Source organism: Antechinus flavipes, chromosome 3 (genome assembly GCF_016432865.1).
Source record: "Antechinus flavipes isolate AdamAnt ecotype Samford, QLD, Australia chromosome 3, AdamAnt_v2, whole genome shotgun sequence".
NCBI lineage: Eukaryota > Metazoa > Chordata > Mammalia > Dasyuromorphia > Dasyuridae > Antechinus > Antechinus flavipes.
The window spans coordinates 3,897,049-3,920,388 of NC_067400.1; the positions used below are offsets into that span (position 1 = coordinate 3,897,049).

Below are 23,340 nucleotides of genomic sequence, written 5' to 3' on the forward strand. Positions count from 1 at the left end.
ACCGCTAAAGATTTGCTTTAGACAATTGTGAAGTGTTTTGTAAATCTTAAATGGTTATATAAATACTATTATTCTAACAACAGTTAAGCTTCCTTCCATCCTTAAATTCAAATCAACATTTATTAAGCACCTAGTTTGTGCCAAGAACTGTGCAAAATGTAAGATCCTGTCACTCACCGTGGGTATTTTAAATAATAATACTAATAATACATTGTCAATGATGACCTCAAAGGTCTGGGAGTAAGTAAGGGGATTGGCTTCACATTGCATTTCTCCTCCGACCCCCATATGTAGAAATCTCCTTCCTCACCCCAATCCTTACTCCATATAGTAAAGGATGGGAAATAATTGTGGTTATACCAAATACTCATTGGGAGTCTTTAATTTTAGTACCTTCTCTCTGAGATGATTTTCAATTAATACTGACCAGATTTTATTTATTCATAGCTGTTTTTATATTGTTCCCTCCACTATATTTTAAAATCTTTGAAACCAACCACTATCCTCCCCTTCTAAAAACATTCCCAGCGTATAGCACTGTGCTTGGAGCATAGTAGGCACTTAATAAATGCTCATTGACCGACTGCACATTGAGGATTGGATGAAAAACTAGAAGTGTTTGAGTTATCATTCCATATAGGTAAACATCTCTGCTACTGTTAATTTGCTTTCACTGGGAAATTACAATTTGGTAAACTTCATATGATAGAGGGTGCCATCAAATGGAAGCTTTTATTAAACGGAACTCCCATGCTTCACCATTCCTAAGGTGATTCATAAATATAATACTAGAACAGGAAGTCTCCCATTATTCTTCCTCAAGCACTCACTGTGCTGTCACAGACAAATTAAACACTAGGGACAATAAGGTTTAGAGCTGAAGATTTTAGAGAACTTCTAATGCAATCCTAACATTTTGTAGGTGATAAAATTGAGGTCTAGTGAGTTAAAAAAAAACTGGCTTAAACCTACATAGAGTACATCAGAGGTAGGATTTGAACCTAAGGCCTCAACTTACACATGAGATGCTTCATATATTTTAGTGTAATATGTGTTTTATCCAAGCCAATCCAATAGGTATTTCTTAAATGCTTATTATATGTCAGGCACTCAACTGGGCTTTGAGGATATGAGGACAAAAAAAGAACAAAAATTGGTCTCTGTCCACCAGGAGCTTAGATACTATGGGGGATATGTTAGTGTGACCATTCCTGAATGAATGAAAGCAAACTCTTGATTACCTGGAAAACTGGATGTCTACAGCACAGTGTCCTGCGCAGAGTTGGTGCTAAGCAAATATATTTCAAATGTGGAAATTCACCCGAGTGCAATTTTCCAAATTGCTAGCAGAGTTCAGTCCACTGTTCGTTTTCACATAGACTGTGAGTAGAGATGAAATACATGAAATACAAAAGAGTTTTCTTTTCATTATACCATTTCAAGATTAAAGGAGAACAAATAAGTAAAAAAGAAAAGAAAAATAGCGCTGTTTCCTTTCAAAGTCTTGACATATAAGTAAATAATGCTTCACAAGATTTTGCCTAGGAAGACCAATAATTAATTATTGATTTTTCTTCTGTACCTGTGCAGGGAGCTTCAGGCAAGAAGGCATCTGCCTCCTCCCCCCAACACACACACACACACACTTCACTAGAGTAAAAATGATTATCCATACACTGTGCCTCTCTGCCCCTGTCTCGGATCCCAAGGAGAATGATCCCCCTACAAGAAGACGATGTCTACAAGTGCCTCAGAGAACACAGTTGGGCAGCTCCCAGATCCTCCCTCCAGCTAGCCCCTCTCCTCAGCTGAACAATACTGTCAAGTGCAAAAGGGAAACGACTGGAGGGAAATTGAGGGGGTGGGGATAGAGATGGGAAGGGGATTTCTAGAGGACAAGAAAACTCAGGATCTGTCTGGAAACTGAAAATGAGATTTTAATCTCCCAGAGCTGCAGAAACATTTACCTTTTCTCCTTTTTCAAAGAGGAAACGAGAGATACAGGGAAAAGAGAAGAGGAAGAAGGAAAAGGGTGGAGAGACTGATAGGGAGAGAAGAAAAGAGAAAGAGCCACACACACACACACTCACACACATATTACACACACATACATCACACACACTCACACACATATTACACGGACACACACACACTCACACACATATTACACGGACACACACACACACTCACACACATATTACACGGACACACACACACACTCACACACATATTACACGGACACACACACACACACACTCACTCCTTTGCCCATCTTGATTCTTTGAAATCAGTCGGGAATCAAACCGACCTGGAAAGTGACAGAAGCCGCCGAGACGAGGTATCCCGAGAGGCTCCGGTCTCCCCTCCACGCCCACCCTGCCCACTAGGACCCGCAGCAGGGGGTTGCAGCCCCAGGGGCCGGCTCCCAGCGTCAGCGCCAGGGTTCTACTCTCCCATCCGGGGAAATCGCCTAAGCCCGGGTCTGGCTGAGACTCAGACTCAGTTCAACCCCCGTCCTGGCTTGCAGAGGAGAATCCGGTCCGGTATTTATTTTTAACAGCGCTTCCCTGTGACCAGGCTGAGCGAGCAGCGGTTCTGGACCAGCCTGGCGATACTGGGGAGGGGAGGGAGGCGTAGGGAAGAGGGGAGCAGGCAGGTGGGAGGGGGCCGCTTGGCGCATGCGTGCCGCGCCTATGCAAATCAGGACCGAGCCGGAGCACAGCTGAGTGGGCTGATCGGCCACTCCACCTGCGGCAGCACCACGCTCGGCGGACAGCTCCCAGCTCGCGGCTCCGGCTCCCAGCTGCTGCTGTCCATTCAGGTAAACCCGGGACACCCGAGGGCCAGCAGCGCTTCCCAGCCACCCCAGGCCCCCTCCCTAACATAACGCCCTTCCTCCCCAGGTGCAGCCTGCCTTCCTTCTCCCCCTGCAGCAGCGGCGGCGGCGGCGGCGGCGGCGGCGGCAGCGACAGCAGCAGCAGCAGCCCCAGCCCCAGCTGGGCTCAGTGTCCTTTGGGGCTTCCTTGAAGCTCTAAGGGTTAAGGCATCCAGCCAGCCAGCCATCCTTAAGCCAGCCCAGGAGGAAGGAAGCAGCCCCGGTGCCCTCTCGCCCTCGCCCTCCACGTCCTCGTCCTCCTTCTCGTCCTCGTCCTCCCAGTCCCGGGCTCGGGGACCGCCGGCGATCCCAAAGGGGCCTCCTCTTCTGCAAGTTGTTCTGAAGTTCCCGACACTCCGGAGGGACCGAGATGGAGAGCAAAGGTATGGAACTGGTGGGGCCTGGGGACTCCCCGGCGGGTCGGCCGGCCAGGTGTGTGGGGGCGAGAGCACACTGCAGTGGCCCAGCCGAGCCCAGCCGGACAGGGGAGGTCCCTAGCAGCGGCGGCGGCGGCGGCACAAGGAAGCAGGCAAAGCGGGGATGCTGCCGGCTCGGGCCCATTGCTGCTGCAGCAAGAGGAAAAGTGTAACGGGGAGGGGAGACGGCAGCCGATTCCTTCTCAACTCCCGCAGCTCTGGAGGCAGGCAGGCAGGCAGGCAGGCAGGCAGGCTTCCTTCCTTCTGTCGTAAGCTGCGTAGGGAAGTCGATGAGTTTCGGGGGAGGGGGGAGAGGAAGGCTCGGAGGAGGTGGAGGGTGTGAGGAAATCTTGGCCAAGCGCTCCTTTACACTTGGAAAGATGGGTGCACATTAAAACATCCCGGAGGCTTCAGGTTTGGTTGCAGCTTTTCAGCTTATTGTGATTTAAAAGCGTTTCCCTCTGAGGGCCCCCTGAGATGGAGATGGCATTGAGGAGCTGGATCCTCACCATACTGCAACACGAACAGGGATTGTGTTCTTGAACAGCGTGCATTTGAACCGACCTCCAGAAAGGAGGGGGCAATACCGTTCCGACCCTGCTCGGCAGCATCTCAGTATGGAGTATAATTGAGGAATATTGAGTATTATATACTGTAGGGACTCATTGACTTCCTGGTCACAAACCGGCCTCATGGATGTAGGAAAAAACCCACGAAAACATTTACCTGAGGTTAGAGATGGGAAGATCGCTTCCCTACGGCAGATTGGTTTAGTGCTCGTATCCACTAAAAGGATGTTAGTGGTGATGTTTGGTTTATTTAGAATTAACCCCATCTATTCAGTTTCTCCTCCTGACAACGGCCCACCAGTTTGCCACAGACTTGGTGGATACGGTGTGAGGGAATAGAAATTCAGGGGGAAGATGGAGAAATAAAACTCTATATCCATTTCTATTTGCCTGAAAACACTATATTTAAAGGCCAGCTTGATTTTTATACCAGGAGTGTCAATCACGATGGGAGCTTCTTGAGGCCAGGAGTAAGGAGAGTTGTTTCTGTGTAGACTGAGAGAACTGGATATTTGAGTATACAAAAGAGACTGCAGGTCCCATGAACCTATAATCAATAAATTTAGTTTGAGTCCAGGTAAGTGATTCCAGTTGGAACAAAAAAGATAAGGATTGGCGAGATGTATAGAAAAACTAGGAATTTGCAGCAATTGATTTTGCAGGAAATAACTAGAGTAGGCTGACGGGCATGTGCATCCCTGGCAATGGTGTGCATTTTTAGGATCAATCCATGTGCACGTATATATGTATCTCTTGTCAGATTGCTGAAAACATTTGAAACTGGGAAGCTTTGTCTTAGAAAAGTCTTCCTCTGCCTGGAAAACCTTGTGGGATTTCTGATAGACATGCTGGAGCATGAGGGTAATGGCTGCAGAGAAAACTTACCTTTATTATAATAGCATCACTATGTATAGCAGGAGATAGCAGTTATTTGACCACTGAAGCAAAGTATTTAATAGGTTTAATCTGGAATACGTTTACCTTATTGTACAACCTGGAATGGTCATATGAAGAGGTTGCGCCTTCTAGCAGTGAGTTTCCTTTGTCTGGCCCTAAGATATGCCTCGTATGCATCAATACTCCAGGTGGTTTTCATCAAAAAGTGATAAAGGTAAACTCGCTGTGTTCACCTCTCAAGCCCAGAAGGGAAAGAGAGTTCTGAGATGTGTTATTTGCCCTGCAGAGTTGGAGCAGGAACACCAAACAAACTCTGGAGGGAGAAACACAGGCATGAAGCGGGCAGTGGTCAAAAGAACAGAAGAAACTTTAAACAGACCAAATGCTTTGATGCCTTTGAAAATAGATCTTTATGAATGTGCCCCAAAGACAGAATGAGAGTTAGTGTTAATTCTTGTATTCTGTAACATGGTAGATCCAATCAGAGTCGGTTCATCTGGAGAATGACCAGGTATTTTCTTTTGGTCTCTAACATTAAAGGAATTTATCAGGTCCTACTGAAAATATTTTATTTTTATTTCCAAAAATTTCAGCACAGGATGAAAACCATTATTTTATCACCAGCTTGCACTGTATCACTGTATCATCTTATCTTTTTCTAGCATTGACTCCATTATTTTTAAACCTGTAATGATAATTGTTAGTGGCATATATTCTAATTTAATATTAGAAAAAATGTAAGCTATAAATATATAATAAGAATTTGAACGGGGAATAGGGGAATGAATTTTAATTGAAATTAACTGATTTTAACTGAAACTTTTTTTTTTTTAAACAAACAAGGAGGCAGTGAGATGCAGGAAAAAGGCTGCTGAATTTGGAATCAGGGGCTGAGTTCAAATCTAAGATATATCATTTACTACTTTGTGGCCTTGGGCAAATTATTTTCCTCTTAGCCTCAGTTTCCTCTTCTGTAACAAGAGGCGACTGAACTAGATTACTTGGAAGACTTCTTTCAGTCATATATCTGTGGTTTTATGTACTAATGATTCATTTTGTCTTAGTTCCCATTTCTCATACTTATTTTTCCTACTCATAGAAAAAGGAAAGCAGTTTCCAGTTCTCTTTAATAGCACTTAGCTAAACTCTCTAGGTATTTGAACTCCAACGATTCCAAAGAACGTTAATTCATGTTCATTGAATTTTTACTTTAATATTTTACAAGTTGCATCATTTTCTGCCATTCTTTAGGGAGGGTGAGGCAAGAAAATCATTTGATTTGAGGATCAGCGCATCATATTGCACTTTCTACAAATTACAAAAGTGATCTTTTCCTCCAATGTATCTGATACTTCAAAGGCAGAATAGTTTTGAAAACATTTATACTACATGGGGAGTTCCTGAGAAATTGGGGCTCTGAAGCAATTCAGAAAGAGATTAAGAGAGAATTTCTACTCATTCCCACTCTATGTTCTCTGTCTCCTAAGTGTGTCTTTATTGGTTATTATTAACAATGACTTAGCAACCATCTCTTCACTGGTTACTATTGACAATGATATGAGCAGATCATTTCAATGATGGGAATTTGACAACATCCAGCAATAGCCAAGATGGAGGCAGGATAAGGCAAACCCTTATATATTTTCCAGTGTTTGTTGACAAATAGCTGAAGATAAAAGTAATAACATATTTAGGTGTCTAGTTGTGTCTCAAGTGACTGGGTCAGCCAAATTACTGCCTTTAGTGGCCTTAAGACTGGTTATGCTTTATCTCTTTCTATTGAGTCTTTACTTTGATCAGGAAGATTCATTTAACTTCTTTCTGTATGAGAGTCTTCACTCATTATTCATTGATGTTTCTTGTCTTCTAGGTTATTCTTGAAATGAAGCTCAGCCTCTCTTAAGAGAAGGGACCATATTTACCAATGAGTTAGTTGTAAAACATTTATGTAAATAAAAGATTGTGAATTGAGAAGGAGTGAAAAGAAAGGTTTTAGGCAGTTTGTTTACCTTAGATTGCAGACAAACTTAGGAACTTTACAAGAACAGAACCTTAGTGCAAGAACTAAGGGAATATGTACCATTCTGTCTCGTGGAGGATACATTTACAGGTTCGTAGGCATTTTTGCATTTAATGAACCTGGGTTTGAAACCAGATTCTGATGCTTATTACCCTGGTGTCTTGGTTAAATCAATGAATTTGTTTGGGCCTCAGTTTTCTCATCTGTAAGGTAAGGATTATACTAAATGACCTTGAAGGAATAAATCTATAACCACATATATAAGATGATTCTAATCAAAACACATCATTTTACTATACATCAGACTTCTCTAGAAGCAAACAAGTTAAGGCTGGCCCACCACAAAGGTGAGAATGGTAACCTCAGATAGGCATAATAAGTCATGATTGCAAAGTGTGTTTGGGCTGGAGAGGAGAAACCACTCTTAAAATGTCCTTTTAAGGAGCACACAGCTAACTTCCAACGTTGATCAGCTTGAGGATCAGGAGACCAGGGTTCTAGTGGATTTTTTGTTAATATGACCTTGAACCTTCAATATTTTCTTCTCTCTAGTCTGATTCTCCTCTATGAGTAAATGATGTCATTGGACAAGCACATCATTTTTAAGGTCCACTTCTTCTCTGACATTAAAAACCCTGTGTTTCAAGACCTGTATGATTCTGAAATCTCATGTTCTAGAGTATCTAAAATACCTCTCAATTCTAAAATTATGTATTTCAACTTCCTTTCTTTAAGGTCTTTCCAGTGTTGATATTCTTTGTTCTATGTTTTAAAGTTTTCCTGCAGTTCTAACATTCCACCAAACCAGAACTCATTATCTTTCCATCTACCCTCTTCCCATCTTGCTTCTTAGTGTCAAGGGCACCAGCATCCTCTCAGTCACACAAAGTTGGCAACCTTCGATCTGTGATGACGTTTAATTGTTTTTAACTTTTCTTGTATAGTTCTTCTTTCCATTCACACAGCCACTACATTGTAATAGATTCCCATAACCTCATTTTTGAATTATTGCAATAGACTTCTGATTGATCTCCCAACCTCAAATCTCTCTTCATTTCAATCCATCCTCTATCATGCAAAGACATTTTTTTTAAAGACAAGTCTGACTATTTCATGCTACTTAGCATACTTCTGTTATATCCAATATCACGTCTCCCTCTTCCAAAGGTTTCTTTGATATCATCTATTCTGTGTTCAATGTTTTTAGGTCTTATGTGTTTATATACATATATGCTGATATGCATAATATATACACACATTTGTGTATTTATATATTCTAAGATCCCTTTTAACAAATACTTTATATTCTAATATTTTGTGATCTAAGATATTAGATCCAATATTCTCTTTCTATTTTAATGTATGTTTTAGACTTCTTGTAGTTGACCAATAACCCCTAAATATGAATTATTCCAGTAATGAATGACCTCCACAAACAGACCTTAAAATACTGCATAAAATCTATGCCCATAACCTTTCCTTTCCTTTCCTTAAACTAGCTCTCTCTGGATTAGGACATAGAGATATGTCTTCAACCCTATGTACTTTGACAGCATTAGATTGTTACCAGCATGTTTGAGCTTTTTTTTTCACTGACTCCTGAGTTAATTATGGGGTGACATTTCCTCCATAGTTTCCAGAATTGCTCTGAATATTTTCAGAGAGAATGCATATAAGGCACTTTGTAAATGGGAAGGGAGCTACAAAAACACCAATAACTTCTATTGTTGTCCTTGTTCATCTTTTTAGGTTAAAATTCCAAGCTCTTTATGTCTCAGGGCATTCACAGTCTGGGAAAGGCTTTGAGTATCTCCATTCTGGATTCTACTGAATTACTCTTTTCTGTTTCTCTGGACAATGTGGAGGATCACAATGTAGCCCCTTTTTAGGAATGTTGTAATCATGAATTGCACGTTTGAAGGTAGTGCATGTTGGCAGCCTGGGATCTAGAATGAAATCTCGCTTCTGACATTTCCTAGCTATGTGAAACTGGTCTTGAGTTTCCAGCCTCAGTTTCTCTTCCTGTCTCCTTTCTTCTTATCCTCAAGAGTGAATCATTCTGGGACTCATCTCTTATCCAAAGGGCCAAGAGCAAAGGGCTTTGTAAATCACAAAGCACCAGAGACAATGGAACTATTGTCACTAACATGAGATGATAGTTTTAATATACCATACATTCTTCAAGAAAGAGGGAAAAGGATGGAAGGGATTATTTTTTGAATTTGTCAATGGAATGGAGCTTGATGGAATCTTTTATTTTTATTCTTTTTGTTTAAGAGAAGTTATTATTTCATAAGTGTGGGAAAACTCTGACGATACTCCCTTCTTACAGAAAGACCCCCTTTCTATACCTTGTAATCTTATAGAGTAGTTTGGGACATGAAAATGTTAAGTGATTTTTCAGGGTCATATAGTCAGAGTTTATCAGAGGCTAGTTTTGAATCTGGGTCTTTCCAACCCAAAGCAAACTATCTAGCCACTATTACACACTTTGTATTTTTTCTTTGTTGCAATAATAGAATTGAAAAATTTGTAAGTACCATTCCAGGATAAGAATGAGAATGGAGATCCAAAGTTCATGGCCAGCTTCAAATCTGAGCCTCTTTGGATGTGCTGGCCATGACTTTTGGCAGGGAGCTGCTGAATGTGGGGGAGGGACACAATCTTTGGATTCATGATAGACCTTCATCCTGGTCAGCATGATGGATGTTCTCCAAGGGCCCTGCCTGAATCAAAACCTGTTCTTCTGTGATTTAATCTTGTTAAGGGTGAAGAGTGAGACTGCTGTGCTTCAAAAGCAGACCTGGCACTTTGATTGTGGGTCTGTGAAGATGATTATCTAGAAAATGCTCTTCCATGTTGTCCTTATCCTGGAATCTTCAATATTCTTTTTCCTTCTTGGGACATGATGGATGTTTCTTAGGCTTAATTTTTTGAGCGCCTTTTAAAATCTGGCCCCTTGTTTTTGTTTTTTCCCCTTTTATCTGCTCCTGTTGTTTGTCCTTGGCTTTGAGCTTGTGGAGCCTTCACATATCCCACAAGCAATGGGAGATGTAATCTCATCTGGGATGAGATTAACTGAGAGATGCAGCAACCTCAGAGGGCACCTGTTGCCTCTTCGGGGAAAAAAAGAAAAGCAAAACTTCTGTCTTAAATGTAACAAAATTTGGTTGGGGATTTGCTAAGGAGAATCCCATACCTCAAAGTTTCCAAAGGTGGTGCATTGTTTTTAGCAAAAAAGTAAATGGATGCTATCATTTTGTGATTGGATTCTCATTTCTCTTTCTGCCAGCAGAGCTGACATTAGCTTCAAAAGAAACTCTGTCTGCAGAGGCTAACTGCAAGCTGCAGAGAAAAACCAGAAGCTTCCCTAGTGTGATCTGAAAGCTAAGTAAACAGATTAAGGATTCCCTCACAAGTTAGAAGGGGAAATGGCCTATCACCCATTTGCCAATGGCATGATTAAAGAAATTCTCTGCCTTTTTGTCATCTTCTACAATACATAACTTGACCTACACTACATACCTACCCTGAGATGTCACAATGATTACCCGCTATAATTCAGAAAAAAGATATACCCACAAGGGTCACAAACCTTCAAAAGAGGTGAACTGAACATTGTCCTGGGGAGTCTTGCACAAGTCCAAGGAATGACATTGTGGAGTCCCTTCTTTCTCCTTCAGAGATTCAGGTATTAAACGCTGGGGCATTTCCTGCCTATATGAAATACTGTAGTGCTTTTCCTTACACTCAAATATGTAGTAAAGTATGTTTATTCATTACAGCTAAGATAGCTCCATGCACATTATTGCAGAATTGAGTCATTTGTGAATATCTGGAAAATTTCAAAGGGAGTTACTCAAACAGTTATCTCTATATAAATGCCTTTCATTTTGATACTTCTTTGGCAATTCCATGTTTGTCGAAACTATATTGGCTCCCCATCTTTCTATCATCAGGATTTTATACATATAAACATATATATATATTATATATATATATATATATATATATATCAGAAAACAACAGTTAACACACAAATTGCTTTTATAACCATAGAAATAATTTAGTCTTTTAATATATAATCTTTTATTTTCTCCAGTTACACGTTAAAACATTTTTTTAAATTTGCCTTTTTAAAAAAGTTTGTGTTCCAAATATTATACCTCTCTGTCTTCTTCCCTCCCCTCATCTCCCCTGGGCCAGTAAGCATTCCAATATAGGAATCATTGCAATCATATAAAACATTCCTAAAAAGAATTTAAAAGAAATAACATTACACATCATCCATGGTCTCCTTATGAAGCACAGGGCTCATGAAAAGCACATGGAATATTAAAATTGAATGATGACCTCTGCCAGTTTCATGGACTGTTACAAGTATAGAATTTTGTTATAGATGATTCAAAGGATCACTTAAATCAGTCAATAGTTAGTGAAAATCTCTCAATGGAAGAAACCATACTGTAATGGGGAAAAATTCTGGATTTGAAGAATCCAGACTCTCTGGGTTCAAATCTCACTTCTCTGGTGAATTATCTATGCTTCTTGTGAAAATCATTTAAATTATGTAAACCTTAGTTTTCTCATTTGTAAAAAGAAGCCATTGAACTTGAAGATCTCTAAGGTGATACCTATCTCCAGATCTATGATTTTAAGAGCAGAAAATGTTGAAAATCCCTCCCAGCTCTAGGTATGATTTCAAGGGACACAATTCCAAATAGACCATATCTTAATTCATGTAATACATTTCACTTATCTCTTTTGAGTATGTTATAGAGTCAGATAAGTCTAAAGCTAAAATGGTACATGGAGAAAATTCCTAATCTTTTCATCTGATAAACGAGGAAATGAAGATCCAAAGAATTGCTGATTTGTCAAGAGTTCCATGGCTTCTTCTTCTTAAAAAATTTATTTGACTTTTTTTTTTTTTGGAAAATTGAGTTTCAAAGTCTTGCCCTTCCTCTGCCTCCTTCTCCACTCACTGAGGAAGCAAACAATATGATTCCAGTTATACTTGTGAAGTTATGCAAAACATATGAGGAGTCCAGCTTTCAATGTTAAGAACTGGCACTGGCAGGCAAGTCTCTGAATTCCCATTTGAGCACTCAGACACCACACACTATGTAGGGCTTGCTTTTAATGGAGTTGTATAATTTTCTGATGTTTCCAGCTTCTCTTCCTTTTTCATTCTATAGAAGCAGTGTCCCATTTTTCTGCCTTCCTCTCAATGATTTTCTTTGAGCTTGTATCAAGTGATATAGACACTGTATGTTTGTTGCTGATATAGTAGAAAGAGTAGGCAGGATCTAATTACAGCCTCACTTGAATTTTGTAATCCTAGGCAAGTCAAATAAATTCCATGGGCCTTGTCTAGAAAATGAAAGGGGTGGACTAGATGAGCCCTACGTAATTTTCAGCTTTACATCCTCCAAAACTCTAGAGGCAAACCTGAAAGGTTTTTAAATTTTATTTTTAAACTGGAAATCTATTGAGGACCATTAAAGTTCTGGGGGTTTCTTTAAAACCACCCATGCAAGCCTGAGGTCAAAAGCTCATGAAGAAGATGATTTGGAATTGGTCTCTGTGCTGTACTTAGAAAGGAACTCAGCCACATCTCTGTGTGTATGTCATTGGCCAAGGGGAATAGTACAACTCAGAGACTGACTTGGGGGATCCATGTCAGGTCTTCTTCATACCTCAATAGCACATCTGGATTTTAGAAAAAAGCCCCCACCCTCTCTGAAAAGCCCAGAGTGGTTTTATTTAGAGTCTTGGACACATGATGTTGTTTCCTTGACATCCCTTTGCCAGTTCTCATGTTTCTTCTCCTTGCAAATCAGCTTAGTACCATCATGCTCCAGTAAGTCATATGTGACATTAATTTGGTGAATGTGAAAGCTAAGAGCAGCACACATACCCACATATATGGACATAGAGTGATGGAGGAAGGCAGGAATACACACACACACACACACACACACAGAGGGAGGGAGGGAGGGAGGGAGAGAGAGAGAGAGAGAGAGAGAGAGAGAGAGAGAGAGAGATGCATAGCAGTCCAAAGTGCTGAGTGCTTTATTGACATAATCAGCAAGAGAATTTTTTTCTTTTTCTGCTCCTTGACCATTAGTAATGCATTATTTAAAAGAATTGTCTCTAGTTTTGTATTGTCCATAGATTTAAGAGTGAAAGAATCACACCCCCTTGCATTTTTGTTGCTGCTACCACAGCAATGACTATATCTGATGACTGAATGTCTTGATGACAACTGAATTAGGAATGATGTTTTCAGGCAAATATAGAAGGCACGGAGAGAAGCCAAGTATGGAGACTTATTAAGGAAGCTTCTTGGTAATATTCTACCCCTGGAAGAAGAATCTAATTGTAGGTACAAGGCTCAATGATCAATCATCAACACCACTACTTAATTATACCAGGAAATCATTTCAATATTTTATTTTTGTATAAATTTGCATAAATACAAATATTTAAAAACTCATCCCAAGTATTTTACAGATTATTCTTGAAATTAAAAAAAAAACTGCTTGATATAGTAATGTTTTTAAAAACTCAATTGTATTGAGTTGAGTTGAATTTAAAAATTCAATTGTAAGTAACATTCCAGGATTCACTATCATAAGTCTATTGAAACTTACCTGAATCATTGTTGAAAAGAACCATTTACATAAGAATTAATTCGTTGCATAATTTTGTTGTTGCTGTGTGCAATGTTTTCTTAATTCTACTCACTTCATTCAGCATCAACTCATGTGAGTCTCTCCAGGCCTTTCTGAAATCATCCTACTGATCATTTCTTACACAAGAATAACATTCCATAACATTCATATACCATCACTTATTTAGCCATTTTCCCACTGATGGGCATCCACTCAGTTTCCAGTTCTTTGCCACTACAAAAAGGGCTGCCACAAATCTTTTTGCAAACATGGGCCCTTTCCCCTCCTTTATGATCTCTTTGGGATACAGGTCCAGTAGAAACACTGCTGGGTCAAAGGATATGCACAGTTTGACAGCCCTTAGGCATAGCTCCATATTGCTCTTCAGAATGGTTAGATCAGTTCACAACTCCACCAACAATGTATCAGTGGCCTAGTTTTCCCACACCCCCTTCAATATTTATCATTATCTTTTCCTATTGTCTGAGCCAATCTGAGAGGTATGTAGAGGTATGTAATAGTATGTCTAATTTGCATTTCTCTGTCTGATACCATTTGTTGTTTCATGAGGATAGAATGGAAGAGATAAAATATGAAATGGCTTTGGAGCCAGGTCCAATATGGATGTGTTAAGAGGACTTTGTAAGGCTATTCTTTTTTTTGGAAAGAAGTGTAAACATTTTATTTTAAAATATTAACTTGTTGCCACTTTCTAATACCAAATGTTCTGCATTAAAAAAGTTTAAAAACAACAATATTTATTCTTTTTATTTTTTAAATTTAACTTTATTTTTTATAATTAACATTTTTCCTCTCCTCATCCTTCCTCCAATTAAAAGAGAGAGAAAAAGAGAGAGAGAGAGAGAGAGAGAGAGAAAGAGAGAGAGAGAGATTGATTGATTTAATCCACCATACTTTAGCTTAGAGGACTGAGGCTGCTCATTGCCCATCCTTTGCAATATCAGTTGGTCTCTGCAATCTTCAGCATTTGGAAAGCTCCTCAGATTTGTTTTCTCTTATATTTTCAATCTTTTCCTGCTTACTTCTCTCCATATCTTCACAAATTTGACTGAATTATTCATCATTCATTAAGGTTATATTTTCATGGGAATGCACTGGATTCTTAGGAAAATTATTTAGTGACAGTCCAGGATCCTCACCCTGATTTAAAATTCAGGAAATATAGAATATCAGCTCAATTCCCAGAGCAAATCTCTTCATACTACATTTAGTCATGTTGTCTTCCCAATAGGATATCATCTCTTTGAAGGCAGGAAATATTTTTCTTCATATCTCTATTGCCAAGTTGTTGTTGGTTTTTTTTTTTTTTTTTTGGCTCATAGGAAACACTTACTAATGCTTAGTAATTGTTTGATTTATAATTCACAATTTTAGTGATATCAGAAATGGAAGACTTACAAATGGTGTTCTGATGAACATCTTTTTAAGCCTTTGAAGGTCACCAAGACTAACTCTTTGTGTCATAGTCATCATTTATGATTGTAAAAAATTGTAAAAAATCTCTGTACGCTGCATAATATTCTATCCTTACAGATTTGCTGGATATATCATCTCTTTCTGTGCATGTTCTTATCAATGATTGGAATCACAACTCCTCCATGACTGTTTGTCTTGTGCTGTTCTTGGATGTGTCCATAAATAAGAATAACTTAATTATAACAAACATTTTAAATATTAAATATTTAACTGTTAAAACAATTATTACTATCATAGAATGTTACAGCCCTAGAGTTCATTTAGTAGAGCCCAAATCACATTATTAACAGAGAAAATTAGTCCCAGAAAAGTAAATTCTTCAGGGTCAAACAGATGGCTAATAACAGAGCCAAGAGTGAAATGCAGGTGCTTCTACCACTATGACCCCAACTATAGCTTTGTAGTCTTACACCCAAGTAAAAATTCTTGGTTACATAAACATGTGATTCATGTGCAGAGGAAGTCATGTGGACTTGGAGACACTTGGTTAAGGTCACAGGCTAGTGAATGTCATAGGTTGGATGGGGATCTAGATTTTCTCCCTTTAAATTCAATACCTTCATCTGTCTTATGAAATTGAACATACATTTTCATTTGGAAAAACAAGAAGGCATCATATTCCCTCTAATATTTCTAGTTTAAAGTTGTTGTGAAACTTATACATTCCAGCTATGTAAAGAGCTTTCAAGTCATCATCTGAATGCATGAGAATTGCTGATCTCTTTTGCTGGTTTTTCTCAGTGTGAACTCTGTTCAATGAGGTAGACTGCAGCCCTTTCATGTCTATTCATTCAAAGGCACTCTTGTTCAAGTCTTCTTGTCAATTCTCAATAAGAATAACTTCAATGTGCTAACGGCCTTCCCTTCAATCTCCTGACATCCTATGGATGTCCTTGGTTTACAGACTGTCCAGCCATTTTGCCTCTACCTTGCAGCATGACCGTCTAGCCTTCTATTTCAATCCTGTATCTCTCTAGTGACATTCTTTTCATCCATTTTTTTCTGCACTGTTCTTGGTTTGCAAAGTATTTTGGCTTAAATGTAACTAATAGGTAGCTTTCTAATGTCTGCGGATGACTGTCAACTTCAATAATTCTTTAGAAAAAGCAATGATGATATTCAGTAAACGCTTGATCTTTGGAAACGTAAAGACAAATATGTAACAGTATGTGCCCTCCAGGAACTTACTGATAGAGAGACAACATGGAAATGTGTCATAGAAAATATTTATATAAATAAGAATTAAGTGAATATGTGTAGGATGCTGTGAGAGAGACATCATATAAATAAATAGGCAAATATCTCATGTGTACAGGATTATCCTCGGCTATGAGTTGGTTGATATTGCCACGATTATTTTCATTTCTATACCCACTTTGGGAGGGAAGATGCCTAATTTTGCCTTTGGTTCTGATACCCAATACTGCATTTCTGGAAGAGGTTTTCACGCTTCTATTGTCTACAGAGTGAACAGCAGATGTATAAACAAGGGATTTTCACATTGTGGAGAGGCGGAGAATGTTGTCTTCAGCTAACAGTTCGATGTGAGGTATTGTGTGTGTTAAATTCATAGTTTCACTTCTTAATTAAGAATCAGCAAATGGTACTTTTTGGTGCAGCTAAACACCATGGGGACCCAGACTGTTTAGTCATCAGTAACAGAATAAAAACAATACTTAACAGGCCTCCTTTTGAGTGTAGGAATCAAACCCTAAAGCAAACTCCACAGGGAGGAATACCTTCCCCAAAACAACTGATAACAACAACAAACAAACAAATAAACAACAACTTTGTTTTTCTGACATGGGATGTGGAAAAGTTGAGAAGATGAAGGATTGTGTATTGTACCAAAGTTGAATTAACCTCCTTAAAATTAAGAATTTGGTGTTTTTGATATTATCTCAAAGCTGTAGGCACTTCAGGGTCCAACTCGTCCCTTCTGCACCCAGAAAAGAATTACTTTGACTTTGCGTCCTATATATGTGAACTCCCAGTGAGGATCTTCACCTCTTAATGAACTGCTTCTTTGCAGATTGGAGTCATAGAAAGTCCTGGAATATTGAAAGGTTAATTGGCTTGCCCAAAGTCACACAGTTAGGATGTAGAAACAGGAACTGATCTGAGATCATGTCTTCAATAGACCATGTTGCTGCTTCCTTACATTTGTTATCTCTTCCAGATGACTGTCCCACCTGAACTTAAATGTCTGTCTTGGGCTCCCAGAATGATCCTGATTCCTGAGTTCTAAGGATAATCCCATGGGGGCTGCAGCCATAACTTTCTCTCCCCTCCCACTCAAGGCATGATTCTCCTCAACAGTCATGCAACAGATACAATTTGATATTAGCCAAGACATTTAAAGATGGAATAATAACAGTATGAGCTACTACACCCTGTGGAGCACATAGGCTTGCAAGAACACACAGTGTCCTTTGGTGCTATTAACTCTCTCTAGACACTATTTCCTATTCCTCACTAGCCACTTTGGGGCTCTCTTTTCTTACCAGTGACTTTCTCCTTGATTTCACCCTTTCGGGAAGGACTCCAGTCTGGCTCATCTTACTCTCCCCTAGATTTTCTTCTGATTCTCAGTTCCTTCTCCCAGCTGGTCCTGTCTGGCCATTTTTCCTCTTTGTCCCTCCCGAATACTTCCCCTATTATCTTCTTCAATTAGAATAGAAGCTTTTGAGGAGAAAGACCATTTCATTTGCTTATATCAACACAGTACATAGTGTTTAATAAGTATTTATCTATCTGCATGCCTGCCTTGTCTGTCTATCTCTCTAATGAGTGGGCTCAAAACTATTGTCAGAGACAATTTGTCTCTGACAAATCCCAGCTCCTAGTACTCTAGGCACCGGAAGCATTCCTTGTTCTCTTCACTGATTCTTCATGCAGCTCCCCTTGAAAGTCTGTATTGCTCAGCTGAATTCCCAGGCTCTGCTCCTTTCCTTATCCCACTCACTCAGTTGACAACAAAGCTCTTGCCTTCATCTTTTGAGTGACTAAACTACTCTCTATGTCTATCTGGATTTATCACTTCAATTGCTTGTCATACCTTATTGAAACATTGGGTTCTCAAACTTCTTGATGGGTTTTTCTCTTGGGCAAGTCACTGTTACTTGCCATTGCCAATTCAAAGAAGGGGAGAAATTTCTGTCTCTTGTGTTCCTTTGTAAGGATCTCCTTCATAAAATATCTCTGTTCCTATATACCTCTTCTGGTGTGACCTCCCTAAGACTGAGCTGTGTAAAGCCCTTAAATCTGTTTCTCAATCAATCATATTATTCTCTACTCAAGAAACTTGCTCAGATATAATAAAAAGTGTGACATAAATTTTGCAGTTAGTTTAGACCTTCAGTTTGGCAGTCTTCTCCCCCACGTTTTCCTTTGGAATCTCCCAGATACTGAGCTAGTTCGGGGAGAAAAGAGTGGATAATGTGAGAAGACAAGTCGTACTGCTGAGTGTCCACCTCATCAGCAATGTGGACTTCTTCAGTATACAGCATTTAGAGTTAGAAGCATTGTGCTGATCTCATTGTTACATGCCCATGAAACCTGAACAGCCTATCAGTGTCACGCCAGGAACCCGAATTGCTTCCATCTGAATTGTCTTAGGCAGGATAAGAGAGCAGATTCTGAGGGTTTTTGTCGAACTCCACTGCCAAGTATTCCAATTCTACTGCAGAGAGCTGTGCTGGCCACGTTGTTCAAATGCCAAACGTACACTCGCCAAAATGACTGTTTTATGGAGAACTCACACAGGGCAAGAGCTCACAAGATGGTCAGATGAAGCACTACAAGGACACTCTCAAGGTCTCTCTTAAGAAGTTTAAAACTGATTGCACAACATGGGAGACACTGGCACAGGGCTACCTAATAAGGTGTGCCCCTTTTAGAGAAGATGCTTGCTCTATGAGGCAAAACAGAATCAAATTGGCTCAGAAGAAATGTGAGAAGTACAAAGTTAGAGTCTGGCCCAGATGTGTGCAGGGACTATTTGTGCCTGACCCACAGAAGAGCATTTCAAGCTTGTAATGGTCTGATCAGCCATAGTCGGACACACCATAACTGGACTCTGACATGGTGATATCATTTTGATCCTCTTGAGAATGAAAGACAACAACTAGCCAATCATGAGTTTGATGTCTTGTAATCACATATTTACTAAATCTTATGATTATGTTACCCCCCCTCTTCATAAGAATACACACATATACATAATCCACATTTATAATATTGAAATATCTTGATAAATCATTTTGAGCTGTAACTTAAGTAACTTCTATTAAAAACAGTACTAGGTTCTCTGCATTAATGCCCAAATACCATCCTGCTCCCCACAAACAACAACAGCAACAAACTTTTGTGATGTTTTCTAAAGAACTTTAAAACTCTTAATTTTATATATATATATATATATAGAAGCTTTTTGTAGAAGAAGAGAAAAGGATAAGATTTTTGATTTTCTTGATTTAGGGTCCTTCCAGTCCCCAAAACATCTTTATTATTTTATAGTATTAAGACAAAATTCCTTTTTCAAATTTGTTTATTAAATTTCATCATTTATTTTTATATTATTTTGATTTTCATTTTTTTTCTCCATCCCTCCCTCCCTCCCTCCCAAGATGGCAATCTGATATAAGTCATACATGTACAATCATATTGAACAAATTTCCATATTGGTCGTGTTGTGAAATAAGAATGATAACAAAACAAAAACACAAGAAAAAATAAATCAACAAAAAATTGAAAGAATAAGAACAAAAGAAAAACATGAGGAAAAAATAAAACAACAAAAAAGTGAAAATAGTATGCTTTGCTCTCCATTCAGACACCATATTTTTTCTTGGGATGTAGACTAGCATTTTAGATCACGAGTCTTTTGGAATTGTCTTAGATCACTATATTGCTGAGAAGAGCAAAATAAAACAAAACTTCTTGAGAGCTTGACTCTCAGTCTTTCTAATTCAAAGGCTTAGGTCAGCTCATTTCTTGCCAGCAAAGAGAAATGTGTGGAAGCACAGAGAACGTGGTTGATTTTGTAGCACTGCTTGCTAAGTTGAGGAACTAGTAGGGTATTCTAGTGAAATATCTGTATTTATATGTAACGATCTATAATCTCTCTGTGTGTCTCTCCCTATCTCTCTCTTCATGAGTGGAAATCACAAATAGGCAAATTAAAGCTGGGCCAGTGATCAGGAGCCAGTGGGGAGTCGTGAGCAGCCGTGGGGTGTGACCTGGTTGGTGGGGGAAGAAAAGGATGATTTTATTGACAGAGATTGGAATCCTTCAGCCAGGGAATTATCTCTGAGGGCAGGAAGAGGAAGATGAGTGTTCGATTGGGATGTAGGCGTCTGAGTACGTCAGCAAGGGCATTGGGAGTAGAGACAAAGGGGGGAAAAAGAGTGGATGAAGTGAGAAGACAAGTTGCGCTGCTGAGTGCGTGGGGGAGGTGAAAGAGCAGGGTCAGGAAGCCACCTTTCCGCTGGAGGCAGAAGTCTGTGCCTCTCTCAAGGGCCACAAGTTCTTTGTCCTGAGATCCTCAGGAGCTCATTCATTGGAGCTCATGCCCTCTAGATCTCTGTGGTCTCTTTTGAAGAGCAGTGGGCCAGAAGCAAGGGAGCCAGAAGAAGTGACGGATCTTCACCAAACAGCTACTCTTCTCCATTCACTTCAAGTCACACTAGGATCCCTACTTACCAATAGGGTGGTAACCTAGAGTTAAGGTTACTCCTCCTCTCACTGCATGGACCTTCCCTTTCCTACTTCCCTAGGAGAGAATCATCTTTTGGGTATTCTTTTTCCAAAATTGGACATAGAAAAAGCCTGGAGAAGTAAGACTTCTTAGCCCTGACTTTTTTGTTTGCTTGTGTGCACAAGCAGGTAGATAGCAAAGAGTATAGATATTAAGATTGACAAGCATCTAACTTAGAGTTTTTTGTAGGTTGGTTCTCTTCACAAAGAGCTGAGTGTGTGTGTGTGTGTGTGTGTGGTGTGTGTGTGTGTGTGAAATTAGATTTCAGCAAACATTTATTATTAACCATCTATTGTCAATGGTAATTAGACTCAGTAGGTAGGGAAGCAGCCTCAAAGTCAGAAAGAAAGGCTTGACTTGAAGATCCATTTCTGACACATCCTGGCCATCATTCTCAGGCCCCAGAAAACTCTCGAAGGCTCTAAGTTTCTCTGAAGGTGCTGGCCTGAATAGCTGAATGAGTTTCTCTCCTGGCACCTCTTTATACCCATGAAATCCTAACCCCAGCCCCTATGTCAGGTCCTATCCGTAGGGCCTGCAGTCACATGTTAGAATGCCAGCTGTTGAGTTGAAAAGACCTGGGTTCAAATCCTGGCAGGCACAATCTGTATTATTCTGGGTATGTCACTCACTTTCTGAGGGCTGCCAGCAACTCTACATAGTTGTAACTTTGCAGAATGTGCAGATGCATTCGTTGATAGAAGGAGTTTCTTCATTTAGAATTCCCTACAACTCCACATGCAGAACTTCCCTCACAATCCCTGTGATAAGTACTGAAAGGGATCTCAATATAACTCTTGAGCCACTTAATCCCCTGGCCCTGGTCACTGGGGGATTACTCACCCAGCAGCATCTTCCAAAAATCACTTTCTCTACTCATTTCCTTTGGGCACTTCTCTCTCTCTCTCTCTCTCTCTCTCTCTCTCTCTCTCTCTCTCTCTCTCTCCTCCCACAGACTTAATGGCCCGTATCTGTAGCCTGCCCCTGCCCATGCCTAAAAGGAACTCTTTCATCTCTTCTTTTTCATAATTCGTCCCAAATACAACCTGATATTTAAAACTTTTCTGGATTTGTCCAGCTGCTCGTGCCCTCCCTAAGCCACATTGTCTCATCTTCTGGACATTCATATCAGCTTTCTCTTTTGTCTATAGAGTTCTTAGCTTGCCTAGGAAAAGGATAGGGCTTATTCTATTCCTATTATCCCCTGTCCAGGGATGCCCACAGTCAGTCAGGTTGGGAACTGATATTCACTTTGCTAGCTTGCATTTACACACAACCAGGACGACATTCATTTATAATCTAGCCAGGAAGATTAGCCCTGTGGCTAAATAACAGGGATTCTGAACAGAATCTGCATAAAAGCCCAAGATTATGCAAGGAAGGAGGAGACCCCCATTCTGATTGAGGGAAGGAAAGGGGCATAGGGTAGACTTCTTAGAGTACTTTTGAGCTGAGACACGACACACTATTATCTCTGGGGAGCTGCCTTGTTCAATGGGGAGGACCAGAAGTCTTTCTGGGCACTTCTCGGGAGCAATTCTTTATTAGGCAGCATTGTGTGGCGAAGACCAAAACATCCAAACAAACCGCTGGATTTGTGCAGATTGCTAAGACGTGGGTTTGGGTCTCAGCCCTAAGTTTTCCTAGTGATGTGATCGGGCATGAACCGCTTGTCACAGCCTTATTTTCGTGTGAGATGGAGAGGATCCCACTTATAAAGCCTCCCTCCCGTGTGCTTCTCAGGAAAGCATTCTGAAAATGTTTTCAGCTTGGTGGTGCAGCAGAGAGAGCCCTGGACCTGAAGTTGGGAACCATTTTCTGGCTGCATGACCATGGTGGAACCTCTTTCTGTTCAATGGCTTCAGCACCTGTCCTCCAGACTTGTTATGGGATCAAATGTAAATAAAGGATTTTACAAACTTATTATGTAAATGCAAGCTAGCTAAGTGAATGTCAGTTCTCAGCCTGACTGACTCCATAAAATAGTACTAATTTTCTAGGTCTTAGAAATCCTGTTAGGATAAGGAACCAATCAAATTGAAAATCCGGTGTCTTCCTGGGGAGGGGACTCAGTGGAAAGGAAATCAGAACGCAAAGATTCTAATGTCATCTCTGTTGTCAACTAGTATGTGAACTTGGGGAGGTCACAGCATCTCTGGTTTGTTCAGCTCTAAAATGGAGTGAAGTCAGATGACCTCTATGATCTCTCTCAGCTCAAAACTTTCAGTCCTGTGATGTCCATATATGTAAGTTCTCCATGGATTTTATCCTTGGTGAAGGGAATATAAGTTCCTGGAGACCAGGGATCATCTTTATTTGTTTGTTTTTGTACTAAGCTCTCATCATTGTGCCTGTTACAAAGGAGTGGTTAATTGTTGTTGAATGATTAATGATATTAATATTCATCGAATTGTATGTGAAAATGAAACAAATATTGACCAAGGAAGGGATTGATCACTCTCACCTCCTGAAGTTTGAATATCATGCAGATCTTTTACTGTCTTGGCCCTCGGCCACCACATTTTTTTTTCCTTTTCACCCTTCTTCTGTGTGGACTGGAGTTTTCCATGCCTTTTAAGAATTCCCAGAACATTTTCTATCTTTGCCCTCCTTGCAAGGTAGGAAGGATCT

General features: G+C 39.9%; 1 protein-coding gene across 1 annotated transcript in view; it reads left to right on the plus strand.

Moving 5' to 3' along the window:
* Positions 1-2,686: 2,686 nt before the first annotated feature.
* The window catches only part of FGF12 (fibroblast growth factor 12), a 524,631-nt gene continuing 503,977 nt past the window's right edge, over positions 2,687-23,340 (plus strand). The window contains exons 1-2 of the mRNA XM_051991636.1: positions 2,687-2,821; positions 2,904-3,258. Coding sequence (XP_051847596.1) covers positions 3,246-3,258 — 13 coding nt within the window. The 5' untranslated portion in view covers positions 2,687-2,821; positions 2,904-3,245. The remainder of the gene's footprint in view (positions 2,822-2,903; positions 3,259-23,340) is intronic.